Source organism: Aphelocoma coerulescens, chromosome 2 (genome assembly GCF_041296385.1).
Source record: "Aphelocoma coerulescens isolate FSJ_1873_10779 chromosome 2, UR_Acoe_1.0, whole genome shotgun sequence".
NCBI lineage: Eukaryota > Metazoa > Chordata > Aves > Passeriformes > Corvidae > Aphelocoma > Aphelocoma coerulescens.
The window spans coordinates 168,712,671-168,727,401 of NC_091015.1; the positions used below are offsets into that span (position 1 = coordinate 168,712,671).

The 14,731-nt window shown below is 59.0% G+C and overlaps 1 protein-coding gene across 1 annotated transcript; it reads right to left on the reverse strand.

Moving 5' to 3' along the window:
• Positions 1-5,141: 5,141 nt before the first annotated feature.
• On the reverse strand, positions 5,142-10,927 carry LOC138105552 (epiplakin-like). Its single transcript, XM_069005691.1, has 2 exons — positions 10,883-10,927; positions 5,142-8,597 (listed from the first exon to the last, which is right to left on the reverse strand). Exon 2 carries the CDS (start codon positions 8,554-8,556, stop codon positions 5,584-5,586), a length of 2,973 nt encoding a protein of 990 aa, XP_068861792.1. The 5' UTR covers positions 8,557-8,597; positions 10,883-10,927; the 3' UTR covers positions 5,142-5,583.
• Between the last annotated feature and the right edge of the window lie 3,804 nt (positions 10,928-14,731).

Sequence of the window (14,731 nt, forward strand, 5' to 3'; positions counted from 1 at the left end):
GGTGAGGCTGACCACGGGAGCCATGGGCGTTGCTTGGATGAGGGCATTGGCTGGAGCTGACCACAGCTAAAAATGGGAATTTTGGTCTGAATCCACTCGGGAAGGCTCACCCACCCTTGGAGTGGGGGGTGCAGGGAATGGCAGCCGAGGGGCAGAACGGGGGCAGAGGCTGAGCCATGAGTGGGGCAGGGGATGGGTCACGGCAGGTGGGAGAGCACAGCCATGGGATTTGGGACAGACCACGGGATGTAGGACAGACCAAGGACAGGCCACGGGCTGAGGGACAAGCCCCTGGAAAGGGCTGTGCAGCCCTGGCACAGCTGCCCAGGGCAGGGGGGAGTCCCCATCTCTGGGGGGATTTAACATCCCTGTGGATTTGGCACCAGGGAACATGGGTTGGTGGTGGCCTGGGCTGTGCTGGGGGGACGGTTGGACTCAGTGGGCCCAGAGGGGTTTTCCAACCTCAGCAATTCCATGATTCAGTGATTCTCAGGGCAGAGATAACAAAGGGAGGTGGGGGTCAGGGCCCTGAGAGCACTGTCAGCAGCTGCTCGCACCGGAGCTGGCTGGTTGTGTTTTGGAGGACAATTATAGTTGGGAGCAGGCCAGCTGGATTTTGGAGCAGAGTGATTGTATTTGGGAACAGGCCAGTTGGATTTGGGAGCAGAGCAATTGCATTTTGGAGCAGGCTGGGTAGATTTGGGAGCAGAGGGATTGTATTTGGGAGCAGAGTAATTGTATTTTTGGAGCAGGCTGGTTGGATTTGGGAGACAGCTGGATTTTGGAGCAGAGGGATCGGATTTTGGAGCAGGCTGGTTGGATTTGGGAGCAGGCTGGTTGTATTTTGGAGACAGAAAGTTGTATTTTGGAGCAGAGGGGATGTATTTTTGAGCAGGCTGGCTGGGTTTTGGAGGCAGGTGTTGGACTTTGCCCATTGTCTGTAGCTGGTCATGCACAAAGGGCACCTGGTTTGTATCAGACCCTGCTGGCCCTCAGCAGCTCCTGGGAGAATTCACTGCTGCTCCGTAAGGCCCTGGTCAGGGTTTCCTGACTCCTGGCCCCACTCACAAGGGTGGCAGCTGAGCTGGTGGAGCTCCTGGTGGGGACGGTGTGGGTACACCCGGTGCTGAGTGTGGCTGAGACCCCAATCCCAGAGTCTCCATGTCCTGAACCCTGTGCTTGGCTGATGGGGAATTCCCCGCTTCTCCAGGCTGTGCTTTCACTTTGAAATCTCTGCTGGTTCCTTCAGCCCCCATCCCTCTGTGATCCCACTGCTGTCCAGGATCCTCCCCAAGACCCCCAGAGGAGCCCCATCCCCAGGCAGAGCTGGCCGAGGCCCCTGTCCCACTCCCCATGCTGAGGGGACGCTGGTGGACGTTGGGGGATGGGATGGGCAGTTCCTGGTGAGGTGAGGAGGGGACAGCCCATGTCAAACTTTTGGCAGAACCTCTCCCACCCAGGGAGGATGAGGAGGGAGGACATCATGACCCCACGAGGACTTTGGGCTGCAGGACCATCTCCTGGCTGTCACAGAGGGAGGAGTTCGGGCTGTCATGTCACAGCTGGGGAGTTCCCTGTCCCAACAACCTTTAACACTTTTCTGAGATTTGATTAAAGCAAAGATGTGGAACCAGTTCAGTGGAAAATTGGACAAACCTTCATTGTAACAGTTTGGTTTGTTCCTTTTTACCTTCCAGGTCAAATCTTTCATGAGGAGAAGTGTAACAGATGGAGCTGGTGCCAGGTGTGACCTCTGGAGTTGGGGAGAAGGTGCTGGGGACCCCAGGGCTCTGTTGCTGAGCCCTTTCTTTGTGCTGTTGGGACAAACCAGGACAATTTGCACTCCCCAGCAGATCCCAGCAGCAGCAAAGCCAAAAAGGAAACTTCTGTCCCCTGTGACAGCCTGGATGCTGCACACGTGGGACAGAGACACGAGCAGTGCCCTGTCTGCCCCAGAGACTGGAGTGTGCTGGGAGTTGTAAGGGGGAACATGGGCTCTCAGAGCCAAATTAATTTAATATTTTTATCAGCAGCTTTGTCAATAAACACCAGGTGCGGTGAGCGGGCTGAGTTGAGGGAGCGCAGAGGGCCGGGACAGGTGACATTGAAGCTGGAGGAACAGTCATGGGACCATCAGGAATGGGCCCGAATGCAGAGTCATGCCCTGGAGTCACTGAACAAACAGTTACGCCATGAAGCGTAGGACACAGGGGTGATTAAAGAGGAAAAGGCCTGTGTGGGCTCAGCAGACTCAGGAGGGATGTGGGCTCAGGGTAATGAGGCCGTGGCATGTTCTCAGCTGCCCCAGGAGGTGTTTCCAGAGGGGCAGGTGGTGCCGGCGGCTAGACAGGGCTCCGTGTGCAGCCCGAGCACCAGCCATGCCAAAACCCCACAGATTCGCTGCGGAAAAGGGGCAGAGACACAACTGAGGGAGGAACGCAGAGCAGGAGCAGCTCTGGCAGGACAGATGTGCTGGGAGATAAAACTGCCCAGGGCAGCCTTATCGGAAACAAACAGGGGGCCAGAGTGGGTCTGCTTCAGCTGATGGAGGGGTTTGCATGTGAGGAGATTGGGCTGGACACTCAGAGAACATTTGTGGCTGCTGGAAAAGGAAGGGCAGAGCCTGCCTGCTCCGCATGAAGGTTCCTGGGGAAGGTGCTGCCATCGGAACCCGGCCTGGGAGCGCCCTGCCAGCCCCGTGGGCTGTGTCCAGGTGGGCTGGGGCCTCCAGGGGGGCAATGGGCCAGGCTGGCACCACGTCCCACACTCGAGGGCACCGCTGCAGAGGTGTGTGCCCCTGTGGGTCCCAGAAGAGGGACTTTTCACAAGGGCCTGCAGTGACAGGGGACAAGGGGGGGACAGCTTTGTGCTGAAAAAGAGTAGATTTAGATTGGATATTGGGAAGAAATCCTTCCCTGTGAGCATGGTGAGGCCCTGGCACAGGTTGCCCAGAGCAGCTGTGGCTGCCCCTGGATCCCTGGAAGTGTTCCAGGCCAGGCTGGATGGGGCTTGGAGCAACCTGGGATACTGGAAAGTGTCCCTGCCCAGGGCAGGGGGTGGAACGGGATGAGCTTTAGTGTTCCTTCTCACCAAACCATTCCATGAGTCCGTGATTCTGTGATCAGCCTGCAGGGAAAGCTGCTGTGGGCACTGCCCCTGCTTTCCCACTCACGCCCGTGGGCACAGCGAGGGATTTGTTGGTTTCCTGTTGCTTTTCCGGCAGGTCAGGTCCCGTCCTGGAGCTTTTTCTGTCCCCCACCTCTTCTCCCACAGCACTGAGGCGTTTCCCGGTGCATCCGCTGTGGTGCGACATTCCCGCAGGGATGGAGCTCCCGCTGCCCGACCCTTCAGTTCTCCCCCGTGCCCCCGGGAGCGCTCGGAGACTGCTCCGATTCGTTCCGTTATGCAACGAGCTTTTAGCTATGCAAATGTATTCAGCGCTCCCCTCGCACAACCTCCTGTTTTCTTTCAGCTGCTTTTTTGGAAATCCAGCACTTCCTGTGGGAGTGCAACCCGAGTCCCCGGAGCCGTCTGGAGCCCTCCCAACCTCAGCTCCCCGGGCAGGCTGAAGCTGGCGCCGGGTCCCTGCAGATCCTACCCCACCCTGGCTGCGAGCCCTCCCTACCCATCCGACACCACCCCAGCCCTCGGCGTGTCCCGGTGCCAGAGGCACAGGCTGGTGTCCAGCCCCTGCCGGGAACAGGGACACGGGGGGGGCTGCAGTGTCACCCCGTCCCGTCCATGGCATCAGCTGCCAGCCGGTGGGTGGGACATGGTGAGGGGACGTGGTGTGGGGAAAAGGCACGGACATGGCAGCACCGCCCCAGTGTCCCCACGGTGTTGGTGGCTCTGGGAATGACTGAAACAGCCACCTCTCCTCTTGGCTAGCAGCCCTGATGGGTTTTCCTCCATGACTTACTCCAAATGCTGTGTGAGTCCACGGGAACTTTTAGCTCCCAGGACATCCTGCACGGGAAGTTCCTCGGCCTAGACACCCCGAGTGTGCAGAATTCCTTCCCTCAGCCTCAGCTGGTCTCATGCTGGATTGGGAATAAGCCATGATCCTTGGGCTGGAGAGGACATGGAGCACATAGCTGCTGTGCCATCCACCCTGGGCATTTCTCCATCCAAGGAGACCACTCATCCTCCCTCTCCTTCCCAGTGCCTCATCATTCTTGTGCTTCTCAGAGTCCTCACGAGGTGGGACAGTGGGATGGGACAAATGGATGGGATGGGATCGATGAGATGGGACAAACGGATGGGATGGGACAATGAGATGGGACAATGGGATGGGATGAGATGGGACAATGAGATGGGACAAAGGGATGGGAGGAGATGGGACAATGAGATGGGACAAAGGGTTGGGATGGGATGGGATTGATGAGATGGGACAAACAGATGGGATGGGACAATGAGATGGGACAATGAGATGGACAAACAGATGGGATGGGATGAGATGGATCAATGAGATATGACAATGAGATGGGACAATGGGATGGGATGGGATTGATGAGATGGAACAACGGAATGGGACCATCAGATGGGACAAACAGATGGGATGGGATGAGATGGAACAATGGGATATGACAATGAGATGGGACAGTGGGATGGGATGGGATGGGACAATGGGATGGGATGAGATGGGACAATGAGATGGGACAATAAGATAGGACAATGGGATGGGACAATGGGATGGGATGGGACAATGAGATGGGACAATGGGATGGGATGAGATGGGACAAAGGGATGGGACAATGAGATGGGACAATGGGATGAGATGGGAGAATGAGATGAGACAATGGGATGGGACAATAAGCGCCCCAGGATCTGTCGTCCTTTTCTGTGCTCCCTTCCTAGGAATTTTCAGCATCCTCGTTCCCTCTGTGGAGCAGCGCCCCATGCCCTGCGTGCAGTGTCCTCGTGCTCCGTGGAGGCACCACCGCTCCTGTGGGTGCCCCCAGCCACCTCTCACTGTCACAGGTGTCATTGCCCTGGCACCAGTGTCTCTCTCCTTCAGTGCTCATGTGCCACAAGCTCAAGCAGCCCAGAGACCCTCGCAGCCCCACCCTGCAGTCCAGGGACCCCTGTGGCCCCATTCTGCAGCAGAACTGAGGGACAGGTCACGTCTCCATGTCCCACAGGCCACCACAGCCCCAGATGCTGGCCCCGCTGTGCAGCAGGGCCGGGGTCCCAGCTGTCCTGAACATGAGGTGTCTGTCCCTCCGTGGCTCTCCTGGGGCCGGGTGTTGCTGCCCACAGCCCCCGCCCTGGGGTCTCTGCCTGCTCCCACCCAGGGCACTCTCCAGCCCACCTGACTTGGGTGGTGGCTCCACGTGTCCCTGTCCTTGGTGAGTGCCTCTGCATGCACGGTGCAGTCCCAAGGCTCCTGGACATCCCCAGAGCCCCTCTGGGAAAGCTCTGCTGGGCAAAAGAAATCTTAGCACAACCAGAGTTAAGACAGCAGGAGTTTAACCAAGTGCCCACCCCACTCCACACACGGGTTTGTCGCCGCTGTGACACACGGAGGGGCGTGGAGAGCCAAGTCCCACAGGTGCCCAGGACCCTCCTCTGCCGGGGTTGGTGTTAGTGGTGCCAGGGGCGGCTCTTCTCACGCCGGGGGCCGGTGGTGATGGTGGTGGTGATGGTGATTCTGTTCACTGTCAGCCCTCCTGAGGGGTAGGTGTCGAGATGTGCCTCCCGCCTGTACTCGGAGACCTGCTTGGAGGACAGGAGCTCCCACACCGACACCCTGCGCTCCTGGGATGGGCCAAACGTGATGTAGGAGCCCTCAGAACGCAGAAGATCCACGGTGTGCGCAGGAAGGGCCCCAAAGTGCTTTTCATGGCCATCAATGGCGATGCTGCTGGTGATGCTGAGCAGCTCCTGGATGGGGAGCATCCCCCCACGGTACAGCTCCAGCAGCTCCTGCCTCTTCTCCTCGGGGATGTGGTGGGAGAAGAGCAGGTCCCAGAGGGAGATCTGCCTGCCCTGGAACTCCCCCACTGACACCTCGGCTGTGGTGGCCTTCAGGGTCTCTTCCCAAGCCCTGTCCCCGTGCAGGGGGGTGGGTTCAGCCTCTGTGGCTGCTGGCTCTGCCCTGGGCTCATTCACAGGTGCTGCTGGCTCTGCCCTCTCTGCTGCTGCTTCTGCTGCTGCCCGGGTCACAATGGTGCTGGCAACGGTCTTCACCTGCTCCAGGGTTAACTCACCTGCCTCATACAGCTCCAGGAGCTCCTTCCTGTTCTCATCGGGGATGTAGTGGGAGTGGAGCAGGTCCCACAGGGAGACCCTGTGGCCCCGAAACTCCCCAACCTCAATGTCGACCACTGTGGTTTTTAAGGCTGTTTCCCACGGTTCCTCTTTGGGGGGATAATCCCCCTCCTCTCCTGCTGCTGTCACAGCGTCCTGGTTGGAACTCTTGACTGTAATTCGGAATTTCCTGTCTGTAGATTCTTTTTTCTCAATGAGAGTGGTGACAACAAATTTTAACTGCTCCAATGCCAATGTCCCTGCACGGTACAGCTCCAGCAGCTCCTGCCTCTTCTCCTCGGGGATGTGGTGGGAGAAGAGCAGGTCCCAGAGGGAGATCTGCCTGCCCTGGAACTCCCCCACTGACACCTCGGCTGTGGTGGCCTTCAGGGTCTCTTCCCAAGCCCTGTCCCCGTGCAGGGGGGTGGGTTCAGCCTCTGTGGCTGCTGGCTCTGCCCTGGGCTCATTCACAGGTGCTGCTGGCTCTGCCCTCTCTGCTGCTGCTTCTGCTGCTGCCCGGGTCACAATGGTGCTGGCAACGGTCTTCACCTGCTCCAGGGTTAACTCACCTGCCTCATACAGCTCCAGGAGCTCCTTCCTGTTCTCATCGGGGATGTAGTGGGAGTGGAGCAGGTCCCACAGGGAGACCCTGTGGCCCCGAAACTCCCCAACCTCAATGTCAACCACTGTGGTTTTTAAGGCTGTTTCCCACGGTTCCTCTTTGGGGGGATCATCCCCCTCCTCTCCTGCTGCTCTCACAGCGTCCTGGTTGGAACTCTTGACTGTAATTCGGAATTTCCTGCCTGTAGATTCTTTTTTCTTAATGAGGGTGCTGACAACAGTTGTCATCTGCTCCAGACTTAATAACCTTTCATGGTACAGCTCCAGCAGCTCCTGCCTCTTCTCCTCGGGGATGTGGTGGGAGAAGAGCAGGTCCCAGAGTGAGACCTGCTTTCCCCGCAGCTCCCCAGCTGGCACACTGATGGTGGTGGACTTCAAGGAGTCATCCAGGTGTGCTGAACAATTGTCTTCATCCTCCCCTGCCACTGCCGCTGCCCTGTGTGGGCTCCTGGCATTTGCCACAAGCTTGGCGTTCGCAGCTTCTGTTCGGTTAACGATGGTGGTGACCACAGTGGCCACCTGCTCCGTGGTCAGTATCCCTGCCCTATACAGCTCCAGCAGCTCCTGCCGCTTCCCCTGAGGGACGTATTTGGAAAAGAGCAGGTCCAGCACAGAAATGTTTTGCCCCCGGAACTCCCCAGCAGTGACACGAACGGTTGCAGACTTCAAGGACTTTCTCAACTGTTGCTCCTGGGACTGTGTGTCCTGAGCCGGGGGTGACGCCCTCACCTTATTATTGGGTTTGGCTGTGCATGAGCCCAGAGCCCCGTTTTCCCTTTCTGCTCCCGTGATGGTGGCAGTGAGGACGGTCATCATCTGCAGGATGGTCATTGTCCCCGCCTTGTATTTCCTCAGGAGCTCCTCTCTCTGGTGGTCAGGGACGTAGCGGGAGAAGAGGAGCTCCCAGACGCTGACGCTCTGGCCCTGGAAGAGCCCCACCGCCAGGGTGGTGCGGGCGGCCTGCAGGGCTTTGCGGGCATCCTCGGTCAGCTGGTAGAGCACGGAGCCCTTGTCCATCAGCTGCAGCATGAGCAGCCCCGTGTCTGGGTCCGGCACGCAGCGGCGCAGCAGCTGCAGGTACGTCAGGTTCTCGTGGGTGTTGGGGTCGAAGCAAGTTCTTGTTTGATTCTCGGGGTCAGAGAGGAACTGGCTCATCTCCTGGTCAAAGTAGCCACGCTTGTAGGCCACCTCCGGGGGGACACGGTGGCCGTGCACGGGGTCGATGATGCCGCCGGTGGCGATCTGGGCCTGGAGCAGGCGGATGGCATGTTCCCTGACGATAAATTCCTTCTTCATGGCCTGGAACAGGGAGATCCTGTGTCCAGTGTAGGGCTCTGTGTACCCTGTCACGGCTCCCTCCGCTGAGAGCAGCTTCTCGTAGAAGTCCCGACCGATGAGTCCCTGAGCCAGCGCCTCTTTTACCGAGAGCTGCTCATTCCTCACGGGGTCTGTGAGCAGTCCAGATGCTGCCTGTGCCTCCAGCAGCACCAGTGCCGTGCCCGGGGTCAGCAGCCCCCTCATCATGGCTTCGTAGATACTCAGCTTCTTGTGCTTGGCCTGGATGAAGACTCCAGCGATGAAGTTACTCCCACCCCCACCCATCTCTTTGTGTTCACCTGCAGCCAGGTTGCTCCCTGTGCTGCTCAACTTGTTGTTCTGGGAGCATCCACTCATCTTCTGCATCATCTCTGGGGAAGAATCCTGCTCCTGTGGGGCACTGAGTGTGTCTGAGGAGGGAGAAACAAACAGAGCCTGTGGTAAGACACAAGTCCGTGTGCAGTTTTCACAGTGGGTGTGGAGGAAACCTCTCCCTGGAGGTGGCCGCAGGAGCCCAGGGAGAAGCGAGGAGTGGCATCTGGGGCTTTGCTGCTCCCTCAGAGCAATCCTAGGGCCAGAGTGCATCTGGGGTGGGCAGAGAGCTCTGAGGACACACCATAGGTTCGTGACAGACATGTGCCATGCAAAGAAGCATAATCTCAGCAGCATGGACACCTTGGCCTCCCTCCAGCCCCCTGAGGACCCACCTGCTCTCTCAGAGCCCAACGCTGCCTCAAACCTCTGGCCTCAACCACTTTTCTTTCCTGGGTGACACAACCACCACTCACTTTTGGGCTGATACCACTGGGTGCTAGCACGAGGCAGGAGCACTGCCTACCCCACTGCTCCCTCCCTGCTCCCTGGAGCTGCCCTGGGGCAGGCAGATTTGGCTGGTGGTCTCTTCCCAAGCTCAGGTCATGCCAAGAGACAGCAGTGGCTTCCTGACACAATGCCACAGCCTCAGAGAGGTGCTGGCTGGTGCTGACAGTAATTTTCTGCCCTCTGAGACCGTCGCCCTGGCTGGCCCTGTGCTGGTCACGGGCTGGCTGTGAGCATGGTAGGACACAGGGTGACAGGCACAGCCCAGCACACGGCTCTCCGTGGGGATCTTCCTGGGTGCTGTGTGATCCCACACCACCCTGGCAGTCCACAGGACACAGGAACAGTCTTAGGAATGGATGAGTGGCTGTTCAGATCCACGGGCAGCAGCTGGTCTGAGCTGAGAGAAACTTTCCCTCTGGCTGTGCCGCTGCTGCAGCTGGGGTGGGTCTCTGGGTTCTCCAGGTCTCTGCTTGTTCTAAGGCCACCAGGTGGGAAGAGACCCCAAACCCCATCCTATCACCCTCCTGTCCTGCAAAACTGGGCTCTGTATGATTTAATGCAGCAATCACAGACCTATCATGGAATCCCAGGATAGCTGGGGTGGGAAGAGAACTTAAAACTCATCTCGTTCCACCCCCTGCCTTGGGCAGGGATGCCACCCACTCACGGGATGTCTCACATGTTGTCACTTGGTCCCCTTGGGAAGCCCTGTAAACAAACTTTCAGCATCTCCAACACTATGCAGTGATGAGGCCACAGTCTTGTAAAAACAGCAGAATCGAAACCCAAAGGATTTCTTTGGGAACACCCATCTCCCGTAAACTGTGGTGAGTGACATTAATGACACGTTTAACTCATTATCAAGGTCAGAGCTTAAGTCTCTGATGTTTACCTAACTGATTGGAAAGTCTCTGAGTCATTGCTTTTGATCCATTTAAATATTGGATTGATGCATCACGATTGGGGAGAGATTTATCCCATCAGTCCCAGCCCAGCCCTTGCTCTCCGGGGACCCTGCCCGCGGCTCTGTCCCACCTTGTGCCTCCAGCCCCTGGCAGCCGTTTCTCTCCCTCCCTGCCCGACTCCGAGGATGCAGCTGGGAGGCGATGGGCTGGTTGTGCTGCCTGCTGGGGTGGCACTGGGTCCCGGAGTGCGGTGTTACACCCTGGAGCCAGCGACACCTTTGTAGGACACGGATGTCGTGTGAACACCCTGCACGGCAAAATCGTTTCCCAACTGCAGCCTGTCATTAGCTGGTCTCTAATCAGCCTCCTGATGCCGGGGCTGGGCTGCACACGCAGCTCCCGGGGCAGGGGCTGGCTGGCTCTGCAAGCTGTCGCAGCAGCCCAGCCCAGGAGGCTCCAGTGGAAGCGGTTTTCCAGCCGGAGCGAGCCAGGGTGGCCCCACAGCGCGGGGGTCCCCAGCCCTGCCCACGCCCCGGGGAGGGGAATCACACCAGTGCCCCCAGCCCAGCACTCGCTCGCAGCCTCCTCGCCGGGCTCCGGGCCGAGCCCCACTGCTCCAGCCACGGCCTCCGGCCCCCGGTGCCGCCGGGCTCAGGCGGGTCCCACAGCTCCGGCTGTTTCCCTCCCGCATCCCAGTTCAGCTGAAGCATTGGCGACACAAAACACATCACGCAGAGCAGCAGCTCCAGTCAGCCTTGGTGCCACTCGGTCACTTTGTCCCTTCCCAGAAAGGACCAAGTTCTGCCTGGAGATCTCCTGCTCACCCATCCCCAGAGTTTCAGCAGCCACCTCCTCTCCGTGCTGGAGTTTGGGATAGAGGTGAGGTCCCCTCTTCCCGTGCAGGTCCCCTCTTCCCGTGCAGGCCCCCTGTGATGGCCTCGGTGACCCCCAGGTGGGCTCGGTCCTACCTCCTGGACGTGTATCCAGAGCGGCTGGATCGCCAGCAGGCTCCGGTCCTCCTCCTCCTCCCGCCGACTGCCAGCCAGGTGAGCAGAGGAGGCAAGTGCCCAATTTAAATCCTTCCCTCCCCCGCCCCTGGGGACGGCAGGGAGGCCCTGCCCTGTGCTGACACACCGGAGCATACCTGGGATACGGACCTGCATTGACCACGGAGCCACAGCCCAGGACCCCGGGGGTGGCAGGGGCTGGGGCACGGGGAGCAGTCCCGCTGCAAGACGTGGGACACGTCTCTTTCCAGGAGGCTTCTGGACTTAGCCACCGCTTTTTTCTGACAGCACAGCTGCTTGTGGACAGCCCTGCCCATGGTCCCAGCTGCCACGGGGGTCTCCACGGATCTGGGCTTGTTGGATCTGCCTTTGCCCCGCCTGAGTCCCTTGGCTGGTTGGGAGCTGCAGCCAGCATCCTGCAGCTGTCCCTGCACCCCGGCCGGGACAGAGACCAAGCCTGTCCCTGTAGCCATGCCTGGGCTGACAGAGAAGGGACAGTGTTGGCCACGGATGTGCATGGGAACACTCGTGACAGTGTCTGTGCTCCTGTCAACCTGCACAGGTGTCTGTGCCTCGGTGTGTGTGTGACTGTGTGGGCTCTGGTGTGACTCTGTGTGCAGGTGACTCCCTGTGAGTGGGGACACGTGTGACAGAGAGTGTGCAAAGTGTGGGTGGCTCCCTGCGAGTGGGGACACGTGTGACAGTGTGTGTGCAAAGTGTGGGTGGCTCCCTGCGAGTGGGGACACGTGTGACAGTGCGTGTGCAAGGCGTGGGTGACTCCCCGTGAGTGGGGACACGTGTGACAGTGCGTGTGCAAGGCGTGGCTGAGGCAGCACGGACAGCTGCCAGCAGCCGGGTGTGTGACTGCCCCGCGTGGCCGTGACTCGGTGCCCCGCGTGCAGGAGGGGCTGCCGGCTCCGGCCCTGCCTTTCCTGGATGTCCTGCTCCAGGAGCACATTCCTGCTCGCGTAGGCGCTCGCCAGACTGGCTGATCAGCACACAGAGAGCTTTTCCCTCTGACTCACCGCGGGGGTTTGGCTCCAGGGAACACACCTGGGCAGGAGGTCCCCTGTCCTCGGGGGAGAGGTGGGTACAGGACCTGGTCCTGGTGTCTTCGCTCCCTGCTCCGAAGCCCTTCCCTGCCTGACATCTGCTCTCAGCCTGCCTGATGCTGCACTTGGTAATTGCGGCGTAACTGGAACTTCACTAATTGCATTTCTCTTACCATGGGCAGAGAGTGACAGGACAAGGGGGGGGGGGGCAGTTTTTAATTGAAAAATGATGGATTTATTTAGAGGAAGAAGTTCTCCCCTGTGAGGGTGGTGAGGCCCTGGCACAGGTTGCCCAGAGAAGCTGCCCCATCCCTGGAAGTGTCCAAGGCCAGGTTGGATGGGCCTTGGAGCAACCTTGGGTAGTGGAAGGTGTCCCTGCCCATGGCAGGGGGTTGGGACCAGATGAGCTTTAGGGACACTTCAACCCAAACCCATCTGTGATTCCACGGTGATTTTGTTGTTTCACTGTAGGTTCAGCCATTACAGCCGGGCTGCAGCAACGCTTCCTCCCGGGCTGCATCCTTGGCAGGAGAGAGTGTGAGGGGTGCAGGGTCACCTGGCCTTCTCAGGCTGTAGGATCCCACCTCTCTGTTCGCTCAGCTCAGTTCAGCCCAGGCTCCATGCACAGACCTGGCCCATTGAGTGTGGCAGCACCAAGTTACTCCATGTTGGTCCCCCCCATTGTTCCTTGGGCACAGCCATAGCCATGCAGGACACTCCTCCAAAGTGTGCCAGTGGCCCTGGAGCACTCTCTGGAGCTGGCACAGCTCGTTTAGGTGCCTCTGAAGTGCCAGCATTTGGCAGCTTCCCTCAGAGGTTTCTTTGCCGCTGACAGACAGGCTGTGCTTTATCTCCCCGCAGTGGACATGTCCCACGGCACCGGAGCCCTGGTCCCGTTACAGCTGTGGAGAGCACTCTGGGACACTCTCCAGAGCCCAGGGCATGACTCCTCTGACCACTTGCATATGTGGGATGTGCCCACAGAGCAGCCACCAGCCACACGGACCTGCTGTCCCTTGGCTGCCCGGGGCAGCCGGTGTGACCGATGACAAACATCATCCACAGTGAGTCGGTCTGAGCGTCACCTCCTCCGGGCTTGGAGCAGCCCCACCTCCCTCACAGGCACCTCACAGGTGCCTTTGACAGAGCTGGGTCTTGTGGAAATGCTGGTGCCTCTCCTCGTGCCCCTCCCAGGTCATCACCTCTTCGGTGGAGAACCAACCAGGCTCTCCCTTAGGCTGCTCCCAGTCTGTTCCAAGTCCTGGAGACTTCCTGCAGAGGAGACTGTCCAGGGGTGCCAGCCAGGCTGTGCAGACCCGTCGGCAGGTGGATGATGTGGATCCCCGCAGTGCTGCAATGTGGGTTTCAGCTGCGCCGGTGGAGACCTGCAGGGATCCTGGGAGCCGCTGTCCCTTCGAGCAATGCATGGGTTTGCCTGTTTTATCTTCTCCCTCTGGAAGCAGCTGATGCATCACTGGGGCTGGCGCTGGGCCTCCTGTGCTGTGAACGTGGTCAGAGGTTTGTGACTGGGGCAGCAGCTGCTGTTTGGGTTTCGAACACAGCGATTCCACATTTCACTTTCCTTGAAGTGCCAGGAGCGGGACACTTGTGAGAACACAAATAGACTGTGCTGGGTTGTCTGGGGAGAACGTTGACTTACCACTTTGCTTCAGGCCTGGGGAGTTAGTGGACCTGCAGAGGCCCCAGCTCTCCCCTTCCCTGGGAGCTGGACCATCCGTAGGGACATCCTGGAGCTTCCCAGAGCTGCCCCGTGAGCAGCCAGAGCTGAGCTGCCTGATACCCCCCTGGCACGTACTCTGGCACCTGCCAGGGCCCTGTGCCTCTGTGCAAGGTGGCACCACAGGTCCTCAAGTGACCACACGTCCTGTGCTCAGCAGGAGTCAGGGAGGGGACAGCATCACATTTGGGGACAGTTCATGTCACATCAGGAGGGACCTTCTTGCTCTCAACAACTCCCTGACAGGAGGGTTCAGCCAGGTGGGGGCTGGGCTCTGTTCCCAGGGAACGAGGGACAGGACGGAAGGAAATGACCTCAAGTTGTTGGGAATTATTAATATATATAACACATACTTTTAAAAAAAATTTATTATTATTGTTCTTTTGGGATATTGGGAAAATACCTTTCCAGTAAAGGGCTGTCCAGCCCTGGCATGGCTGCCCAGGGCAGTGGTAGAGTCCCCACCCCTGGGGGGATTTAACAGCTGTGTGGATGTGGCACTTGGGGACGTGGGTCAGTGGTGGCCTTGGCAGTGCTGGGGGAACAGTTGGGCTCGGCTGTGATTCCATGAATCAGTGGCACTGGATTGCCAGTGCTGCCTCGCCGCTGTGCCCGTGTGGCCTCGAAGCTGTCAGGTGTTAGAAAGGGCTGATGTTTTTATGTTGAAAAACAACACCAGGTGAGTGCAGGTCTGGGGGAGCCCCTGAAACATTTGTGCGCTGCCTCCGCCTCTGCAGCTCCCTGGGGCACAGAGAGGGGCACAGACCCCGGGGATGCCCCTGCACTCGCTGACTCACCAGCTGGTCCTGCAGCTTCCCGGGACACACCTGGGCTCGGGCATCCATAGCCCCGCAGCCTCACCTGCCGGAAGGTGTGGGAGTCTTGGCTGAAGCAGCCACGAACCACATCAGAGGGCTGGGAGATGCCTTTCCCAAGGATGTTTCAGCACTGGGGTGTTCGGGGAGGGTTTTCCTTCAGTGATTGATTTGGGAAACCTCCGGTGCCAGAGCTCAGGTGCTG